The sequence below is a fragment of the Tursiops truncatus genome, chromosome 4 (assembly GCF_011762595.2).
Source record: "Tursiops truncatus isolate mTurTru1 chromosome 4, mTurTru1.mat.Y, whole genome shotgun sequence".
Classification (NCBI taxonomy): Eukaryota; Metazoa; Chordata; class Mammalia; order Artiodactyla; family Delphinidae; genus Tursiops; species Tursiops truncatus.
In genome coordinates, this window is record NC_047037.1 from 78271629 (window position 1) to 78293819 (window position 22191).

General features: G+C 36.6%; 1 protein-coding gene and 1 pseudogene across 8 annotated transcripts in view; both read left to right on the forward strand.

Annotated features, from left to right (window-relative positions):
• Positions 1–22191, forward strand: part of GSK3B (glycogen synthase kinase 3 beta) — a 201165-nt gene that overhangs the window by 86744 nt on the left and 92230 nt on the right. For all 8 annotated transcript variants that reach the window (XM_019922438.3, XM_019922437.3, XM_019922442.3 and 5 more), the window contains exon 3: positions 9429–9512. In XM_019922438.3, the coding sequence (XP_019777997.1) occupies positions 9429–9512 (84 nt within the window). The remainder of the gene's footprint in view (positions 1–9428; positions 9513–22191) is intronic.
• LOC109547837 (hypoxanthine-guanine phosphoribosyltransferase pseudogene) lies at positions 14834–16646 on the forward strand (annotated as a pseudogene).

Here is a 22191-nt window from a genome sequence, read left to right on the forward strand (position 1 = left end):
CCGAGCTGATCTCCCTGTGCTATGCGGCTGCTTCCCACTAGCTATCTACCTTACATTTGGTAGTGTATATATGTCCATGCCTCTCTCTCGCTTTGTCACAGCTCACCCTTCCCCCTCCCCATATCCTCAAGTCCGTTCTCTAGTATGTCTGTGGCTTTATTCTTGTCTTACCCTTAGGTTCTTCATGACATTTTTTTTTTCTTAGGTTCCATATATATGTGTTAGCATACGGTATTTGTCTTTCTCTTTCTGACTTACTTCACTCTGTATGACATCTCCACATCTTCTTCTACTACTTTGTACGTTTGTGTGTATTTTCTAATTCTCCCCAATTTTATTATATGTGTAGGTTTGTGTATTTACTACTACAGTCAAGATATGGAACAGTTCCACCATCACAAGGACCCTCTTACTGCCCTTTTATAACCATACTCATTTGTCTCCCCACCATCTTTCCACTCCTAACCTCTAGTTTAACCCCTTGCAACAATCAGTAATCTGTTCCCCATTTCTGTAATATCGTTATTTGAAGAATGCTATATAAATGAAGTCATATACAGTGTGTTACCTTTTGAGATTGGCTTTATTTGCTCAGCATAATTCTCTGGAGATTCATCAAAGTTGTTGCATGTATCAATAATTGGTTCTCTTTTCTTATTACTAACTAGCATTCCATAGTATGTATATACCACAATTTGTTTATCCATTCGCCCATTGAAAGACATCTGGTAGCTATTCTGAATTCAGCTATGAACATTCAACTGTAGGTTTTTTGTATAAACATAAATTTCCATTTCTATTAAATTGCTTCACAGTGCAGTTGCTGGGATCTTGGAAATATTTTGAAGGTGGAGCCAACAGTATTTCTTGACAGATTGAAGGTGAGGTCAGAGACAAGGAGGAATCAAGATTTCAAATTTTTGGCCTGCACGGCTGGAATAGTGGAATTGTCGATAATTGAGACAGGGAAGCTATGAGTTGAACAGGTTTAAGGAAGATCAGGAATTTTACTCATGATATGTCAAGTTGAGATGTATATTAGAAGAATTGTCAAGTAGGCAGTTGGCTAGAAGATTCTGGAGTATTAACATAGGAAAGATCTGGTCTGGCAATATAAAATTGGGAGTCATCAGCCTTTAAAGCCCTGAGACTGGAAGAGATAATTGAGATAGCTAAAAAGAGGTGAGAGACCAAGCCCTGGCTACTCCATTGTCTAGAAAATAAGGAGATTAGATGAACTAGCAAGTGAAACTATTAATTTGGCTAGGCTTTGAGAACCCTGTGGGTGATATAGAAAGACACAAAATTCATATTTTGCTCTAAAGGCACTTATAGTAAGCTAGTTGGGCAAGGGTGTGTGTGTGTGTGTGTGTGTGTGTGTGTGTGTGTGTGTGTGTGTGTGTGTGTGTGTGTGTGTGTGTGTGTGTGTGTGTGTGTGTATCTCCAGTGATATATATGATTTTTATAAGCTGCTTTTTGAAAAGCAGTGTTTTATATAACAGCACTGAACTATAGTTGTAAAATAAAACAAAGCTAATAGAGTATATAATAAATTCCAAAATAATTCTTAGGTGCTACAGGAATTTAGATACTGGAAAAGATTAGTGTGAGTGGGGGCAGCTGGAGATGGCCTTGAAGAGGTGGGGGTTAAATAGGAACTTAAAGGATGGGTAGAATATATGTAGGAGGGAGGGAGGGTAGAGACATTCCAGTGATGCTAAGTGTGATCAGTGGCTTAGAACTGGGAGTGAAGTAATATACTCAAGAAGAGTGAGACGTGGGATCTAGTTATGATCTCATTGGCCTTGAGCAGAGGGTAAGATTGAGTTGATAAAGAGGGACGAGATTATGAAGTGATTTAGACTTTATCTGGTAGGAAATGGGAATATTTCTTATCTCTCTTAAAATTTACTTTGCTAATAACATTTCCACTCCAGATCTCTTTTGTTGCTGTTTTCATGGCATATGTTTTTCCATCATTTTATGCTCAAGTTATTATGTCTTTGAATCTGAATCTAAAGCGTGCCTATTGTAGAAAGAATATAGTTGGAGCTTGCTTTCTTCTCCAGTCTGACAATCTTTGCCTTTGACTGTATGCTTAATCACATTTTACATAGTTTTTCATATGACTAGATTTACCCCTGCATGTTGCTCTTTGTTTTCTGTATCTCTCGTGTTGTTTTTGTTCCTCCGTTCTCATTTATTGCCTCCCTTTGTGTTGAACAACTTTTTTAGTGTACCATTTTAGGTTCAGTGTTGATTTTTTTTTTTTTTTTTTGCGGTACGCAGGCCTCTCACTGTTGTGGCCTCTCCCGTTGAGCACAGGCTCCGGACGCGCAGGCTTAGCGGCCATGGCTCACGGACCGAGCCGCTCCGCGGCATGTGGGATCTTCCCGGACCGGGGCACGAACCCGTGTCCCCAGCATCGGCAGGCAGACTCTCAACCACTGCGCCACCAGGGAAGCCCCCGGTGTTGATTTTCAATATTAAAAAAATTATGTTCTTAGTGGCTGCTTTAGGAATTACAGTGTGCATTTCAGTTTATCACAGTCTGCTTCAGTTTAGTTACTGACTTAATTCCAGTAAAATATAGCACCTTTTTTCCAAAATACCTTTTCTGCTCTCTCCTTCCTGCTATTATTGTCGTATGTATTATATCTATTTCTGTTATAAGCCTACTAACACACTGTTATCATAATTGCTTTGTAGAGTTTATGTCTGATGAAATTAAGAAAAGAAAAAATGTGTAGTTTTTTCTATTTTCCCATTTATATTTACCATTTGTAGTGGTCTTATTTCTCCTTGTGTATTTGAATTACCTTCTGGTGTCATTTCAGCCTGAGAGACTTGCTTTAGTATTTTTAAAAGACAGGCCTTCTGCCATAGAATATTCACCATTTAAAAAAAAAATCTGAGGATGTTTTTATTTTTCCTTTCCTGTTTGAAGAATAATTTTTTTGTATATAGCATTCTTGGTTGACAGGGTTTATTATTTTTCTTTCAGCATTTGGATTTTTTTTTTAATTGCTTTCTAGCCTCCATTAGTTCGATGATTAGTCAGCTGTTAATTATATTGTTTTCCCCGTGTATATGCTGAATCATTTTTCTTTTACTGCTTTCATTATTCTTCTTTTGTGGCTTCAGTTCAAAAGTGCTGTGCCTCCATGTGAATCTTTTTGTGTTTATTCTGTTGGGGGTTCATTAAGCTTTATGGTTCAGTAGATTAGTGTTTTTCATCAAATTTGGGAAGTTTTCAGCAATTACTTCTTCAAATATATTTTTTCTCCTTTTTCTTTTTCCTCTTTTCTGATGTTGCCTTTAGCCATATTTTGGTAGGTCTTTTTTCTGATTGCCTTTATACATATTTCTAGTTGTTTGGTAGGTGTGACATTATCCTACAGCAGGTCTCTGAGGCCCTGTTCATTTTTCTGCTGTCTTATTTTTCTCTTTGGTTTTTCAATGGAATAATTTCTAATTCTCTGTTTTCAAGTTCACAGATTTTTTTTTTAATGTCACCTCAAATCTTATCTTGAGCCCATAGTGAATCTTTTATTTGTTACACTTTTCATCTCTAGTATTTCCAGGTTTTAAATGTTAATATTTCTTTATTGAAGTTTTCTACTTGTATAGTTGTCATCATATTTTTCTTTAATTTTTAAAATATAAGTTCCCTTAATTCTTTGAACATATTAATTTATTTAGTATATATTAAAATTTTTTTCAGCTTTATTGAGATACAATTGATGTATAATATTGTGTAAATTTAAGGTACAACATTTTGATTTCATGCAGTTATATATAGCAAAATGATTACCATCATAGCATCTGCTAACATGTCACGGCTTGTAATTACTATTTCTTTTTTGTAGTGAGAACATTTAAGGTCTACTCTCTCAGCAACTTTCAGATATACAATAAGTATTATTAATTATAGTCATACTGTATATGAAATTCTCAAAACTTGTTTATGTTATAATTTGAAGTTTATATTCTTTGACCAGCTCCTCCTTTCCCCCAACCTCCAGCCTCTGGCAGCCACCTTTCTAGTCTGTTTGTATGAGTTGGGCTTTTTTAGATTCCACATGTGTTATCGTACAGTGTTTGTCTTTCTCTGTCTGACTTACTTCACTTAGCATAATGCTCGCTCTCTCTCTCTCTCTCCTCTCTCTCTCTCTCTCTCTCTCTCTCTCTCTCTCACACACACACACACACACACACACATTTTCTTTATCCATTCAGCTGTTGATGGACACTTAGATTGCTTCTATGTCTTGGGCTGTTGTAAATAATACTGCAGTGAACATGGCAGTACAGGTATCTCTTTGAGATAGTCATTTCATTTTCTTTGGATATATACCCCGAAGTGGAATTGCTGGATCCTTTGATAGTTGTTTTTTTTTTTTTTTCTGCTTTTAGCTCTTTATTCATTACAATGATATACTGAAATAATAGAGGTCAAAATGGTAACATTTCCATAAAAAGCTCCTCAAATAGTTCTATTTTTAATATTTTGAGGAACCTCCATACTATTTTCCATAGTGGCTGCATCAGTGTACATTTCCACCAGTGTACTATTATTTTCCATAGTGGCTGCACCAGTGTACATTTCCAAGGTTCCCTTTCTCTGCATCCTCACAAACACTGGTTATTTCTTGCCTTTTTGATAATATCCATTCTAACAGGTGTGGTTTTGATTTGCATTGCCTGATGATTAGTGATGTTGAGCATCTTTTCATGTACTTGTTGGCCATCTGTATGTCTTCTTTGGAAAAATGCCTGTTCAGGTCCTTTGCCGATTTTTAAATCAGATTATTTGAGGTTTGTTTTGTTTTGTTCTTTATTTTGCTGTTGAGTTGTATGAGTTCTATATATTTTGGATATTAACCCCTTATCTAATACATGATTTGCAAATATTTTATCCCATTCCATAGGTTGTCTTTTCATTTTGTTGATAGTTTGCCGTGCAGAGGTTTTTAATTTGAGGTAGTCCCACTTGTTTATTTTTGTTTTTGTTGCCTTTGCTTTTGGTGTCAAATCTAAAAAATCATTGCCAAGGCCAGTGTCAAGAAGCTTAACATTCTTTGAACATAATACCTGCTTTGTATTCTTGTCTGCTAAATCCAACAGCTGTGTCTACCCAGAGTCAGTTTCTGTTGGCTCCTTTTCTTTTTTACCTGAGTGTAGGTCAACTTTTCCTGTTGTTTGCAGGTCTCACAATTTTCTTGGACAGTTGGAAATGTTGGATAATATATTGTAGCAACTCTGGATTCTGTTAATTTTTTTTTATTCGCCCTGAAACTTGTTTTGCGGGTTTTCTTTCTTTTTCTTTTTTTTTTGTAACTTACCTGCAGCTAATCTATAGAATCTTTCTCCTCCCCAGTTTGAAGCCCCTGAATTCTGTGTTAAATTTTTATTCTAATTTTAATTTTTTCTCCTCATTTCTTAGGAGTTACTCTTTGTCTGCATGGCTTAGTGGTCAGCCAGTTATTGGTTAGAGATTATGTTCAAACATTTTGAGTTTATAAAGCTTCCATCATTTTTTGGATGCTTCTGTACACGGGTTCTGTACATTAAAAATTCAGGCAGTTTTTAAGTCAGCCTCAGCTTTTACTTTCTCCAAAGGCCTTCTTGGATCTCCCATGCATATGTGCACAGCCTCTAAATCAGCCCAAGGGTATGTGCAGAGCTTATTTAGCCTCTCCATTTTCAGGATCTCCCTGTTATATTTCTTAGTGTTCTGCCAGTCTGTCATTTTCTCCACCTGGTGTTGAATCCTCAGGGTAGCAGAGCTGTGGGCTGAGCTGGGAGGTGATTGTGGGGGAAGGTAGTATTCCCTAGCAAGAAGGTCACCAGCCCCCACTGTCATAACTCCAGTATCTAGCAGTGTTTCTTGAATAAATGCTTTTTGATTTGTTGTTGCTTTTGGTTGATTTCCTGAGCCCTGAAATGATTGTTTTCTACAATGCAGTTCTTTTTACAGGTGTTTTGGGGGAGTGAATTTGCTGATTTCTTCATTCCGCTAGAGCTGAAAATCTCATTTCTCTTTGAACTTTCTGACTTCTTAGTTCTTTCCCTTGTCTCCCAACCCCAATTTAATTCACTGTAGTCAGACTTTTGTCACCACTGAAATCACTCTTGTAAGAGTCACTAACATCCTGCATTTGCCATATCCAGTTGTCTTCTATTTTCATCTTAATCAGCCTTTCAGCAGCTTTTGATATAAATGGTCAGGGCCTTTTCCTGAAAACTTATTTTACTTGGCTTCTAAGGTAATCTTCTCTCTTGCTTTTCATCCTGCTTCACTGATTACTTCACTTGATTTACTCCTTTTTATACCTGTGGACGGACAGACAGATGAACGGATGGATGGATAGGTAGGTAGGTAGGTAGATAGATAAATAGACAGATATAGATATATAGATATATGAATATATATATGTATTTTTCTAAACTTCTTCCCTAGGTGATATTATTAGGTCCCCTTGCTTTGAGTCCCCTTTATGCGATGACTTCCAGACATATATTTCCAGCCCCACCTTCTACCTTGAGCCTCAGTGTTTTCACTTGGATGTCTAATAAGGATTTCAAACAGAACTCTTGATCCACTTTCTCCCCCAAATTTATTTTTAGTTTTTGGAATGATCATTTAAAAATGTAAGTCTGATTATGTCATTTTCTTGGCCTCATTGGCTTTCCTTTACATTTAGTGTGAAATTCAGTTTCTCACCATTATTAATAAGAGTTTATATGACATACCACCTGCCTCTCTCTGTACTTGTCTCCCGCCTCTTCCTTTACTCAACATGTTGCAATCACATTATTCTTCTAGCTATTTTTGAATATACCAAGCCCACCTCTAGGCATTTATATTTGGAGTTCCCTGTAACTGTAGTGCTCTTCCCCCATATCCTCACATGGTTCTCATTATTATATCATTCAGATTTGTGTTCAGATCTTACCTTCTTTGTGAGGTCTACTCTGACTTCCGTATCTAAAATAATAACCCTTTCTCTCTATCATGATCTATCCTCTTACTTTACATGAAAATATATTGTTTATTCCTCCCTGTCCTCCATAGACTGAAAGTTTCATGAGGATAAGAACTTTGTTAGTCTTGTTCACTGCCATATCCTTAATACTGTAAATGATGCCTGTCACAGAATAGGTGCACTGTATTTGTAGAATAACAATTTTTTTCTGTAGAATTAGTATGTCATTAGTGTACTAATAAAGAATGACTCAGTAAAAATGGTTAGGCTTGGGATAGTTGTGTATTAAATTCATCTCAGATATGAACTTTGTCTAATATTGGCTTGATTAATAATTTAAAATATTGCTCTATGAAATTTATATTTTGGATCTTTTAGGGAAATTTTTTTTTGGCTGTGTTCGGTGTTTCATTGCTGTGCACTGGCTTTCGCTAGTTGTGGTGAGTGGGAGCTACTCTTCACTGTGTTGGGTGGGCTTCTCATTGCAGTGGCTTCTCTTGTTGTGGGGCACGGGCTCTAGGCGTGTGGGCTTCAGTAGTTGCGGCACGTAGGGTTAGTAGTTGTGGCTCACGGGCTCCAGAGCGCAGGCTCAGTAGTTGTGGTGGACGGGCTTAGTTGCTCTGCAGCATGTGGGATCTTCCTGGACCAGGGCTCAAACCCGTGTCCCCTGCATTGGCAGGCGAATTCTTAATCACTGTGCCACCAGGGAAGTCCCTAGATGAATATTTGGTCCTTGTACTTGCTTCACTTATGCATTCTTTTTGATAAAAGATCATATGCATAACCTTAACACAACTTCTGTTATCTGGGAATTTAATAGTTCTCTGTTACCTTGGTTAATGAGTCCGGAAAAATAGATAGCTTATTTTAACATGGGTGTCTATGTTAAAAACAATCTTAATATCTGAGAAGAGTGAGTCTTAGCTTACTAGCAGTTCTCCCACAAAACTAGCTACTTAGATGTGAATTGGCAAAGTATAGCCTACTTCAGAAATAGCTTCAATTTGGAAGAAATGGAAAGTTTTGAAATTTGCAAAATTTTCTGTGTCCTTCTCTGTAACAGTCAAAACTCAGAGTCTGATACAAGTTATTATTTTTGTTAAAGCAAGTATACTGTACTCTCTTAAGTTTCTGTTTATTGCTTCAGCTATAAACATTTTATAACAAGTAATGGAGTGAAAGATGGATATTTTATAAAAGGATTTTAAATATCACTGTGTACATAAGCCCAGCTCTCATAGTCAGTTTAAAGGGACAGAAGGAGAGTCATCTTGAGTTTCCTATTTCCTTTTAGAGGACATGCTAGAACCATCATAGAGTCTATTGGAAGTTTCTAGAGGAGGAGGAACATTTGCTTATTTCTGCTACCATCTTCCAAGAACTGGAGCCCACTCTGCTCTAGGACGGTTCTGCTTATTAGGCTCTTTGTCCGCAGTACACCCCCCACCCCTCTATATTTTGGCCTTGTTTTCTAACCATAACATTATTTACCTTCCAAATTCCCAGGTATGTACTTTATGTTTCTAGCTCTTCTAAATCACCATTTTAATTGAAATTGTATGTTTTCTGTCCGCTTAACAGACATTTTGGTATTCTTTCTCTGTGTTATATAATTTGGACTTTATTAACTGGATTTCTGACAGCTAAGTATAATGGTTGGAATTGTTGTAAATATACATGTACTCTTCAAATTTATTACTGCAAAATTCATGGTGTTAGGAAGTTGTCATATTATTTAATGTTTTATTTTCTTGAAGCATAATTTTGAAACTCCCCAAAGGGAATATTATTTGTAGAATCTATAAATTTACCAGGACTGTACAATTTCCAGCATGTCATATTTTAACTCTGGCAACTGAGCCCTTCTAATGGGGCTAACGCTCAGAGTTTTCACTGTATCTTGGAAAATAATAGGGCTTGTGAGAGTTTTCTTGGCACCCAAATTTATTTGTTTGGTGAGAAGTTTGATTTTTATTATAGTTGCAAAAATTATAGTAATAATAGCTTCTTTCAGATAACTCTTACATACTGTAGACCAGTGCTTCTCAAGCTATTTGTAGTGAGGTACTTACTGGTTTTAAAATTTTCCAATTCATTGAAGACTGATATTTTTTATAAAATACAATAAAAATGAATTATGAGAAAAGTGAATTTTAAGAAAATACAAACTATAGGCCCCACTTTTAATTATAAGATTCATAGATATCAAATTATTCTTTCACATTGCAATAAAAGAGTCTGAACACTTATTCTCAATTTCTATATTTATCTTATTGCAGAACAGTAATAAATAGTTCACAGACTGGTCTATAGATGATACTTTTTAGTAACATATCTATAGCCTGCTCTTTTTAGTGCTTAATGTTATTTCAGAAGCATCTTAGTCAATATGAATAGCAGTTATCCTTTAAAAAATATTTTCATGTGTTTCCTTTTCAGAACCGAGAGCTCCAAATCATGAGAAAGCTAGATCACTGTAACATAGTCCGATTGCGTTATTTCTTCTACTCAAGTGGTGAAAAGGTAAGTCTTGTAGAACGTTGATACTGAATATTGTGATAGACTTGTTATTTTTCTAGAAATAGTCCATATCCCCCCTTCCCCTTGAAACAGCTTTGCTCATTGAATGGAAGTATTCCAAAACACAGGCCCTAGTGATTCTGACCTCAAGATATGATTATTGAATATCATTAGTTATATCAGGAAAATGTTAATGAAATGATAGAGGGGATTAATTTTTAAGAATTTTCTTCTTTTTAAAACACTTGTCTTCAGTTCTAAAGCAAATATGTATATATTTTAAAACCTTTTGTGTTCCTTATGTGCTTCTGGAGCCCCATGATAGTTCACCTGTTTATTGGAGGGAGGAAAATGATGTCATATTGTTAAGTGGAAGTGTTGGAGGGGAAAGGGAAGCAGGAGGACTTTGGTAGGACCAGAATGAGACTTAAACATTGGGAAGCATGTTTAACCTATCCTTGGCTAGGGAAAAATTTGGAAAAGATATAATATTACAGAACTTCTTAATAAGTGATCACTATTTATGATCACATTTAATTCTGTGAAAGCAAAGGATAATTAAAGAAGATTTCATGCTTTGGATCCCCCTTGCCCCCTACCCCGACCCCCTTGGTCTTTCTCTTTAGAAGATGCAATGGCTAATGTCACTGTACTCACGGGAGTTGGAAGCATAGAAAACCAGTTTCTTCTGTTTTACCATGGTCTTTTTCTTTCTGTCTGTTCACTGTTCCTTCTTCCCAGATTCAGTCTTCCTTCACTGGTTTGGGGTAAGGGGGAGGGCAAGTAATAAGCACTTCATCTTTTTGGCTAAATAAACATTACTTTGGATAAGTTCATTTGATATTTTTGGACCTCACATACCGTGCTTATACTGTCCCAAAGCCCTTAGATCCATAATACCTCTTGATTTCTAGCCCAGTTCTTTTTACTCACATATTTCCCAGTGTACCATTTAATCATTTTCCATTAACTTTTTTTTTTCCCCCATTAACTTTTATTGAGATTATTTTCTTAGAAATTCTTTTTTCATGACAGAGCCTGTAATATGGGAAAATACCTATGTATTAAGCCAGAATTATGATATACATGCCTACAGATATATAGTTGTTGCGCGCATGCACGCGCGTGTGTGTATATGATAGCTAATGTTCTAACAACCATAATTAGCAGATTGGCCCTTTAGTGACTCTCATTTCTTAGGTGTTTTTTTTTTAATTTTTTTTTTTAAGTTTAAATGATGGCCTCTGCTTGTATTAAGGACCATAAACCCTCAAATATTTGAGCTCTTTTGTTCCTAAAGCCCATTATTTGGTTCATGCTCCTTTTTTTTTTTTTTTTAACGTAGCAAACTGCCTGTTATGTCTTTGATCTTACCTGTTTTGACATGTTTTTACTTTTTCCTGTCCCTTCCCAAATAAAATTATGGAGCATCTGTTGTGTGCACAGCACTCTTATAATGGAATTTCGCATCCCTATGGGTTTTGTTATTAAATGCTAGACATTATAATACCCCAGGGAGGAACGTAAAGGTCAGAACTGTTTGTTCCATGAACCACTGAACTGCATGTGGATTCATTTGCAAAGGCCTCCCTACAAAGCCCCTTAAACATCTTCTCTTGATTACTTAATTTATATAGCTTTCCCTGGATAAACAACAAGGTCATATTGTATAGCTCAGGGAACTATATCCAATATCCTGTAGTAAACCATAGTGGAAAAGAAAAAAATATATATATATAGATATATGTGTGTGTGTGTGTATGTATATAGCTTTTCCTGTATGCCAGGCACTGTTTTAGTGCTTTACAAATACTAACTCATTTAATTCTTACGAAGATAAAGAGCAGAAAGGGAAGCACAAACCTTTTGAACAAACCTTTTCAGGACTACCTTTTGTGGTAGCACCTAAAGGCTTACCTGTCTGGTTTTGGTTTGGTGGAAGCCCCCATCACAATCTGCCCTTACCCTTACTTAATCCTGCAGAAGAAGTGACAATGGACTGACTGTTATCTGTGTACCGCAGAGGATGATTTCCTCCCTGCTGCTCTTCAGAGCTGCTTATTTATCTTAGATGGTCTTACAGATAAAGAGCAATTGAGAAGTCATTAAGGGAAGATAACCGGAAGGACAATGCACTTCTCTCTATTATAAAAAAGAAATACATATACTTTCTAGTATTTCATTTATCTCAGAACTTTCTCTTGAGTGTTGTAAGTTTTCCAAAGTGAAAAAAAGACCCCTTTTAATTTTGCCTAGCTCCATTAAGAGAACAGAAAGAAAGGAAGAAAAGTTGTGATGTGTTGCTGAAAATAATGATCCTCCGTTGTCAAAAAAGGGAAGGCTTTCTAAAGATATGCAGAAGTATATAGGTTAAGGAACTTCCATAATCTTCCAGCCACCAAAATGATAATTTCTTCTTCCCCTACTCATGATCTTCACTTCCTTGCTTCTGAATTGTTCTGGCAGGACTAACATCACTCAAGAGACCAGGTAGTAAACTAATATTTCTCATATGAGAAAATGGATTCTGCTCTAGGTTTGAGAGCTTAGGTTTGTTAGTTCTAACTCTCCAAGAGTAGGTTACTGAGAGTGAACTCAGAGCTGCTGTTTAGAAAGGGATCTAAATGTCTTGTGAAGAGCATTATATATTGCCTATGTATATATATTAGAAGAGTTTAGGGGGAGGAAATAATAAACTAGTAGTTTGAAATGCCTCTGGGATATGCAAATAGAGAGATGCCCAGTAGACATATACATGTAAGACTTCTGGGTGGTGGTGGTGGGACTCTTAAGTGGAGAGATGACATTGACAAGGTTGGGTAGATAGGGTGTGTAGTCATGTTGTAGAGCTCTTAGGAGTCAGGAAGGAGGGAGAGGTGATGTTTGAGCAAAGAGCTAGCAGTTTATCAGTATTGCTCTCTTGTCCTAGAATATGTTGAGGGTTGAGAGCAGGCTTCATTTGAGAGAGGTGCAAGGAAACCAGTGCCTTTGGGTTGGATCCAGGTTTTGTCTAGGGCAAGGCCGTGAAAAGAACCCTCTTTGAAGAGACTGGGGTTTGAAGCTCTGTGAAGAGTTTCTTTTGGGGTTTCAGATTGCTTAGGGGAAGCTCTGAGCAGGAGATCTCTGGTAAGAACATGAGCCTAAAGGAGGTGTGAGGAGGCCATTAGAATGAGTTGACGGCATTGTGAGGATGAGAAAGAGAAGATTTCAATGTTTCATCATTATAGGCATGAAATTCTTGTAAGGTTCTGTGGATATGTTTAAATATAAATGGGAATATTTTTTAATCCTCTCATCATCTTCATCATCTCTGATTCTCTTTCTTCTCTATGATTTTCAATCACTCTGTTCTTCTAAGCTTTTTACCTCCTTTTCCTTCAGTCTCTGTCCACATTCTGGGTTTCTGGCCCTTTCACTCTGGGCTCTTTGTCTCTTTCTGTCTCTGGGTTTCTATCCCATTCTCTTGGTCTGTGGCACCCCCTCATATTTCTTTCCTCTTTAACTCTGGTGTCTGTCTATCTGTTTCTCTCTCTGTGGGCTACTTCTTTTCAACCTCTTTCTCTGGGTTTCTGTACCCCTCATTCATTGGGTTTCTGCCCATCCTATTCTCTTTGAATATTTGATCCTTTCTACATTTTTGTGTGGATTTCCATCTGTCCTGAGCCTTCCTCATTCACTCTCTTGGTATGTCTTCTCTCTGAGCCTCTACTACTCCTTTTTGGGAATTTTTTAAAAAAGGAAAAATTTTCACTCACTATCCTGGCTTTTGACTTCAGTACTACATATCTTATTCTGTATGTTCATGTTCTACATAGTTGTGTGAATAACTATTTTTAACCTTGTTAAGTATTCAAAATCTCATAAAAGCTTTCCCTTTTTGCCTTATAATATTTTTAGTTATTGGTTATGTAATATTCCTCTGGGTTTTTGTACTACATAATACTCTTAACTGTTCCCCTATTGTTATTTTTAATTTTAGAATTGTAGCTAAGCTATCCAAAAGTCTCATCATAATTTTTGTCCATAAGCATTTTCCAGCTCTGGGTTCAAGTAGGATGGCTGTTAATATTTGACAAATATGTCCACTGGCCACAGTTTGACTGAACGGTTATACCTATTTTGGTGACCTTCTCTTTATTGTGCTCCACCCTACCATTTTAAAGACTGTTTTTCTTTAGGAATTATACATAATCAGCTTTCAGCCTATAATTGTGGAAGAGAGTAGCCAATGTAGCTAGAAGAAGGAGGAATTAGTCAGGACAGGGACTAGAAATGTGACCAAATTAGTCCTAGTCATTAGTCTTCTGGTTAGAATTATTAGTATTTGCTGTAATAACTGGAGCATCATGTAGTCAATTAGTATACTCCAGGTTAACCAATAGATTTTATTAACTCTGATTTAGTTCAGAGTAATTAGTACTCTTTCTCCTTGATCAGAGAGAAATGGAATTTTTTAAAGGTTTTGAACAGTCTGGGCTTATAATAGTTTTGTGAATTCCAAGTATCTTAGAAAATAGTGTTTTTTAGTATTAATATTTAGCAATAGGAACCTTTCTCCCCCTAAATGAAATTTATGAAGAATCCCTGTTCTACAGGTAGAATAGATAAAAAGCAAAGTTGTTCTGGTTGAAACTGGGATATGGGACCAGCTGACTTTACCTTCCCTTGAGTTGCGGCTCACCTTTGTAGAACCTTGGGTCTCTGTAGGAGTATGGAAATCATATTTTGTTTTTACAGGAGCCTTCAATTTTATTTAAATCAATTAAGTTTTCTGTAAGAAATATTTCTCTAAGTAGCCTTACATATAAAAATGTTTTACCTGTGGTTCATCATAGATTGATTACTTGAGTGATAAAGGCTATCTTCCTTAAATAAAACTCTCCCTCTATTTGTATGAGAGACAGTTTAAATAGCAAGGTTTGCAAATTGATCTTATTCCTCATACCAACTTTTCTATTGAGAGTAACTGTGTGGAGGGCTGTGTTCAGAAAGTGAAGACTGTACCAGTGCTTCTGGGATCAGGGAGAAGAATGCTGTGCTTGATTATGCCTGTTTGTCACTAGCCCTGGAGAGGAAAGGTTGGGGTGAATCCATTCTGAAAAGTAAAGAGCTCTGGCTTTGTGTCCAGAAATATTTGGGTTTGCATCCTATTTGTGCCACTTGATAGCAGTATGACAGGGCAAGATATTTACCTTTGTAAACCCTTTTCAACCCTTGTCATCTGTACAGTAGGGATTTTGTAAGGAAAAAATGTAATAATGTTTACTAAGTGCTTATCATAGCACGTGGCATATAATTAACACATTAACTTACTATTTTACAAATTATTGTTTAATAATAGCAAATATATGTTGCACTTGCTATGCATCCAGACACTTAAACCTCACTGCAACCCAGTGAAGAAAGGGTATACTGTTATTATCCCCATTTTATAGAAGAAGAAACGGAGGCAGTCACAGTTAAGTTACCTAAGAGTCCTACAACTACAGAGTGTCAAAGTTAGGAGTCAACTCCAGAGTCTGTGTCTCCAGAGTCTGTGTAATATTGCTATACCATTTAGCATAGAATGTAGATTTCTCTAGAAGCAGTGTGTTAGAAATGTAACACTTAAAAATGTCTTAGTAGAGCTGCAGCGTTGGCGGTGGGGAAGAGCGCTGCGGCGGGGAAGAGTGCTCCCGCGGACCACTCTGCTTTCCCGCGCGGCGCCGCTTCCCGCCGCGCCTCTGCCTCCTGCTGGGCCTGGCCATCGGCTTCCTCCTCCCCAGACTGCCCTCAGCCCGCGCGCCGCCCGGCTCCGTTATGGCTACCCGGAGCCCCAGCGTCGTGATTAGTGATGATGCACCAGGTTATGACCTAGATTTATTCTGTATACCTAATCATTATGCTGAGGATTTGGAAAAGGTGTTTATTCCTCATGGACTAATTATGGACAGGACCGAATGACTGGCTCGAGATGTGATGAAGGAGATGGGAGGCCATCACATCGTGGCCCTCTGTGTGCTCAGTGGGGGCTATAAATTCTTTGCTGACCTGCTGGATTACATCAAAGCACTGAACAGAAGTAGTGATAGATCTATACCTGTGACTGTAGATTTTATCAGACTGAAGAGCTACCGTAATGACCAGTCAACAGGTGACATAAAAGTAATTGGTGGAGATATCTCTCAACTTTAACTGGAAAGAATGTCTTGATTGTTGAAAATATAATTGACACTGGCAAAACAATGCAAACCTTGCTTTCCTTGGTCAAGCAGCATAATCCGAAGATGGTCAAGGTTACAGGCTTGCTGGTGAAAAGGACTCCTCAGTGTGTTGGATATAGACCAGACTTTGTTGGATTTGAAATTCCAGACAAGTTTGTTGTAGGATATGCCCTTGACTATAATGAATACTTCAGGGATTTGAATCATGTTTGTGTCATTAGTGAAACGGGAAAAGCAAAATACGAAGCCTAAGATGAGAGTTCAAGTTGAGTTTGGAAACAGCTGGAGTCCCATTGAAATCACCAGGAAAATTATCAGATGTTCTAGTTCTATGGCCATGTGCTTAGTAGATCTTATTGCATGTACCTTCTAAGAATTTTATCCGTTTTGTACTTTAGAAAGGTCACTTGCTGCATTCCTGAACTCTTTATTTGCACTATGAGCCTATAGACTATCAGTTCCTTTTGGGTGGATTGTTGTTTGACTTGTGAATGAAAAGTCTCTTAAACCACACCACTATTGAATGAAAATATTGAAATTGTATCTGTAAGAAACATTGAAAGAGAAAAATATATTCGTTTTTTAATTGGTATTTTAATTTTTATATATTCAGGAAAGAACAGAAGTGATTGAATATTGTTAATTATACCACTGTGTGTTTAGAAAAGAAGCATTCAGTTTCATATCGGTGACAGCATTTAGAGGTATCGTTATGTCGGACAAACCGTATGTCCTGGAGTTATTTTAGTAGGTTTCAGTAGTATTAACTGTATTTTCCCACTTGTTCAGATTATTTCTGGCGAATCTCTGTCAACAGTTCCTTTTAAATACAGGTCAATAAGTTCTAAAAACCTACCACTTTTTGAAGTCTTCAATGTAAAAATCCTTAAAATAAAGGCTGTCTCTTTAAAAGAAAAAAAATGTCTTAGTAATGATTAACAAGGGGAGATTGTACAGTGTCTACTTTGTAGAACTTTTTTAGAAGAGAATAAATAGCCTTTTGCTGTATGATAGTAATAGTAGTAATAGTAAATAGTAATACTAATAGTAAATAGTAATAATAGCCCAAACTTATGGTGCTTACTATATGGCTATAACCTAAACATTTTACTTACTCTTTTGTTTTTTGTTTTCTGTTTTTTTGGAAGAGCTTTTGAGAGGATTGTTGTTAATTCTTCTTTAAATGTTTGTTAGAATTTGCCATTGAAACCAGCTGGCTTTGGACTTGTGGGGAAGTTTTTGCTTACTGATTCAATCTCTATTTGTCATACAGGTTTGTTGAGATTTTGTATTTCATCTTGAGTCGTTTTAGTGATTGGTGTGTTTCTAGGAATTTATCAGTTTCATCTACATTATCTAATTCGTTGGCACACAGTTTATCATATTCTGTTTAGTCCTTATTTCTATAAGGTCAGTAGTAATGTCCTCACTTTCATTTCTGATTTAGTTATTTGTGTCTTCTCTCTGTCAGTCTAGCTAAAGGTTTCAACTTTGTTGATCTTTTCAAAGAACCAACTTTTGGTTTTCTTGAATCTATTGTTTTTTTTCTGGTCTCTTATTTCTGGTCTAATCTTTATTATTTTCTTTCTTCTAGTAGTTTAGGTTTAGTTTCCTCTTCTTTTTCTAGTTCTTCAGGATGTAAAGTTAGGTTATTGACTTAAGATCTTCTTCTTAATGTAGGCATTTACAGCTGTAGATTTCCCTGAGTACTGCCTTCACTGCCTCCCATAAGTTTTGGTATATTGTGTTTTTGTTTTCATTTATCTCTTAAGTATTTTCTAATTTTTCTTGTTTTAGAGTGTGTTGTTTAATTTCCTTTGACCTGTTGGTTGTTAACAATGTGTTGTTTAATTTCCACACATTTGTGAATCTTTTGGTTTCCTCTGTTATTGATTTCTAGTTTTATTTCATTGTGGTTGGAGAAGATAACTTTGTATGATTTCAGTCTTTTTAAACTTATTGAGATTTGTCTTGTGACCTAACATATGACATATTCTGGATAACATCCCATGTACACTTGAGAAGAATTTGTATTCTTCTATTTTGGGGTAGAGTATTCAATATATATCTGTTAGGTCCAGTTGGTTTACAGTGCTGTTCAAGTCCTCTGTTTTTTTATTGCTTTTCTGTCTAGATGTCCATTATTGGAAGTGGTGTATTAAAGTCTCCCAGCTATTGTTGTAGAATTGTTTATTTCTTCCTTCACTACTATCAATATTTGTATCATGTATTTGGAACTCTGTTGTTTAGTGAATATATTATATAATAGTTATATCTTGATGAATTGACCCTTATTAAAATATAATGTCTTGAATGCCTTTTATTTCTTTTTCTTGCAACTGCCCTGGCTAGAACCTCCAGCATGATGTTGAGAAGAGATGAAGGCAGACATCCTTGTCTTGTTTCAAATTTTAGAGAAAAAGTATTTAGTCCTTCATTTTTAAGTGTTATTTTTAGCTGTGTTTTTTGTAGATGTCATTTATCAGGTTGAGGAGGTTCCTTGCCATTGCTAGTTTGTTGAGCATTTTTATCATGAAATGTTGTATTTCTTCAAATGGTTTTCCCCCATCTGTTGGAGTTTTTGTCCTTTATTCTATTAATATTTTACATTAATTTTTTGAATGCTAAACCTACCTTGCATATCTGGAATTAATAACATTTGGTCATGGTGTATAATTTTTATATGTTGCTGGATAGTATTTTTTAGAGGATTTTTGCATCTGTATTCATAAGGAATATAAATTAGTCATCTTTCTTTCTTTCCCCTTCTTGTGATGGCTTTGTTTGGTTTGGTATCAGGGTAATACTGGTCTCATAGAATGAGTTAGGAAGTGTTTTTGTCTTCTATTTTTTTGAAAATTTTTGTGAAGAATTGGTATTGATTCTTCTTTGAAGGTTTGGTAGGTTTCTCCAGTGAAGCCATTTACAACAGGTCACTTTTTGTGGTAAATTTTAAATTACTAATTCAGTTACTTTACTTGTAATAGGTGTACTTAGATTTTTTTATTTCTTCTTTTGTCCATTTTGGTGATTTGTTCATTTCATCTAAATTATCTTATTTATTGGTATAAAGTTTATACTTTTGTCTTAAAATTCTTTTTGTTTCTTTAAAGTCAGTTGTGATGTCTCGTCTTTCATTCCTGGTTTCAATAATTTGAGTCTTATGTTTCTTGGTCAGTCTAGCTCAAGGCCTGTCAATTTTGTTGATTTTTTTTTTTCAGTGAACCAACTTTTGATTTCATTAAGCTTTTAAAATTGCTTTTGTATTCTCCAGTTTATTTATTTATGTTCTAGTCTTCGTTATTTTCTTCCTGTGGGTTTATTTTGCCTTTTTTTCCCCCTAGTTTTTTAAGCTAGAAGTTAAGCTTATTGATTAGAGATCTTTCCTCTTTTAAATGTCACTTATTGGTCAGAGGCTATGCTTAAAGTCCCATTAGCCAGTTATATTTTTATCCTTTACCATTGGATGTTTGAGTGGCTTGGGTGCTGCTATCATAGTTCAGGGAGTTCATATTTATTTGCCACATGTTGAACCAGGGACTAGTAGCTTGGACTTTCCCCTCTGATTGTTCCTGAGAGGGTACAGCCTTGGGCATTCAGTCTTTTTGACTGCCAGGATGAATGTGATTTTACTTCCTGAGAGTTGCTCTTGAGTCAGTTTATTGTTTAATCAAATGTTTGGTCAGAGGTTGCTTGTAAGCCCCTTGTGCCAGTGATGCTTCTGCTGTACGTTGATGTATCTGTGTGCAACTTGGGGAATGCTTCAAGTTTGTCCTGAATGCTGCTCAGCTAGCACCTGTACACATTGGGGTTTTTTTTTTTTTTTTGGGGGGGGTACGCGAGCCTCTCACTGCCGTGGCCTCTCTCGTTGCGGAGCACAGGCTCCAGACGCACAGGCTCAGTGGCCATGGCTCACGGGCCCAGCCACTCTGTGGCATGTGGTATCTTCCCGGACCGGGGCACGAACCTGTGTCCCCTGCATCGGCAGGTGGACTCTCAACCACTGCGCCACCAGGGAAGCCCTGTACACGTTCTTATCGACCTCCAGAGATGACTGTAATCCCAAGTAGGCTCTTCTTGGCTATCTCTGTCCTTGGTTCTTTCTATTAAATTTCTGGTGCCTTGCCTTGTTTGTGTCATGAACCTACCAGCCACCTCTTAATTGCTCTCCACAAAGATCTCCACTGTTTTTAGGCAACGCCTATAGGCTAGAGCGCTTCCTACTATATTGCAAATAGTCTCTTTCAGCAGAGCACTTAGCCTGCCTTTCCCTCTGGACAGAGCCCCTTTTCTACTGCCCTAGAACTGAGGTGAGAACTCACTTTTCCCAGAGTAACATCCCCACTTTATGTAGGGCACTGGAGGAGGTGCAGTGCAATGGCAGCCCCTGGTCTTCACAAGTTGGCCCTCTCCAAGTGGGAGTTCTTCCCTGTGAGCAGATTGAGGATGAGGCTCTCGGGGCCCTAGCCTACTCTGCCTGGAGTAGGCCTTCTCTGGCTTACTAGTGGGAACTGAATGGGGGAAGGGAGACACAGTTTTCTTGGCTGGGATAAGTCTTTTGCAACTTGGGATGCAGCTTTTCCCTCCTGGGGTGAAACCATAGTTCCTGATTGGTTGCTGAGCAGAGAGGGTGCTGTCTGGATTAAGAGTGCTGGGTAGACCTTTCCAAACATGGAGGTAGGATGGCAGGGTAAAGGAGCAGGTCTGTACTAAAATGCCATAGACTCTTGCAGTTCTTACCAAGATTTGTTTCTTCACTTGCTGTGCGCCCTTAGAACAATTTCCAGATACTTTACACGACTGTTTGCTAATCATTTTATCATTTTGCTTTGCTGAGGAGAAAATTTGAACTCCTTGTGCTGCTATTTCAGAAGTCCTGCTCTCCCTCTTACTATTTTCTACACTTTGTGGACTGCTTAGTGAAATTGTTATTCTAGATAGAAAAGATGAATAAAAAAAGGCCTCCAACTATAGGGGGTGCATACTGTAGTGTAGAGGGATAGACTAAAAAGTAATGACTGAGCGTATGCTAATCGTCTATGTCTGTTTACCTCATTAGCTAAAAAAATTTTACGTAAACACAAAAAATTAGTACCTTTTACTAATACTTTATAAAACATATACCAAAATAAATATTTTAAAACATTAAATAAATATATCCTATATATAATTTTCATCACATTCAAATTCTTAGAGATATTCTTTTGGTTAACTGTAGAATTACATAATGTCTTAAATCGTGAATAAAAAAAATTTTTCTTTTAAAATTTTATGATTTATAAAGTGCTTTTTTTAATACATTTTTGTCATTTAAGCATCATAACAGTACTCTAGATTGATAATAGTACTATTTCATTAGTTTTATCATTGGGAATATTGGAGTCTTGTGTGACTAAAGAATTTGTCCAATGTTGTATAGTTAATTAGTAACCATGGGAACCATTTTCAAACATAGATTCTTCAACTATAAAGTCTGTGTTCTTTCCTATCTCCTATTCTCTTCACATTGTAAAGTTTACTTTATTTCAATTTACTGGCACTGTGTAGTGTTTTAGGTACAAAGGCAAAGTATAAGATCTGTCTAAATGAGTTTGAAGAAGGACAAGAAGAGAAATAATACTGCAAAATGATACATGGAAAGACAGTTATTTGTACTGTGAACAGAAATAGGATGGAGGAAAGTAATAAATTATCCAGAGGAGTCAGCAAAGGAATTACATAGGAGAGGTGATGCTTATTCAGGGTTTTGAAGGCCAAATAGGAGCTATTTTGATAACTAGTGCAGAATAAGTATGTGTCAATTTAGAAGTCCAGGATGTTTGAAAAGTTTATTGGAGTTAAAGAGCATAGTCTGTGTAAGGAGATACAGGTATTTTGAAATTTCAGGTATATAAAGTTAGGGGAGTGTGGGGACAGTAGTGGGAGGTGAAGCTGAGGAAGTAAAAGTGGGTTCATAATTGTTTGGGTCAAGGTCAGCCTCCCTATATGAAAAGGATATTTTGTTATGTTGTTGTTTTAAATTAAATGAAACCCTGTTATAGAAATGACATACATATAGAAATGGTATACAAAGTTATAGCTAAGTGTATACATGGCCAAGTTTACAAAATAAACCCCCGTCACTTTTTTTTCTCTCACCTTTCTTACTGTGTGAAAATTATTGATAGCAAGGAATTTTATTAAATAAAGAGGTTGCCTAAATAAGGCCAGTTTTGTATCTTCCTTAAAATTTTATGGTGATTTCTACTAAAGTGGTACATTGATAATCTGGATGAAACTTTTACTGATGAAATGCTGACATTCTTATTGGAGTGTGACCTAGAGAATAAATATATAGGTAATGTAAAACTCCTGCAGTGGATGAATTGTCAAGATCTCCTCATAAATTATAAATGTTACCAACAGCAATAAGATGCTAACTATCATCTGCTTGAAAATGTTAATCTAGGAGTTTCTTGTTAATGTCAATTATTACCTTG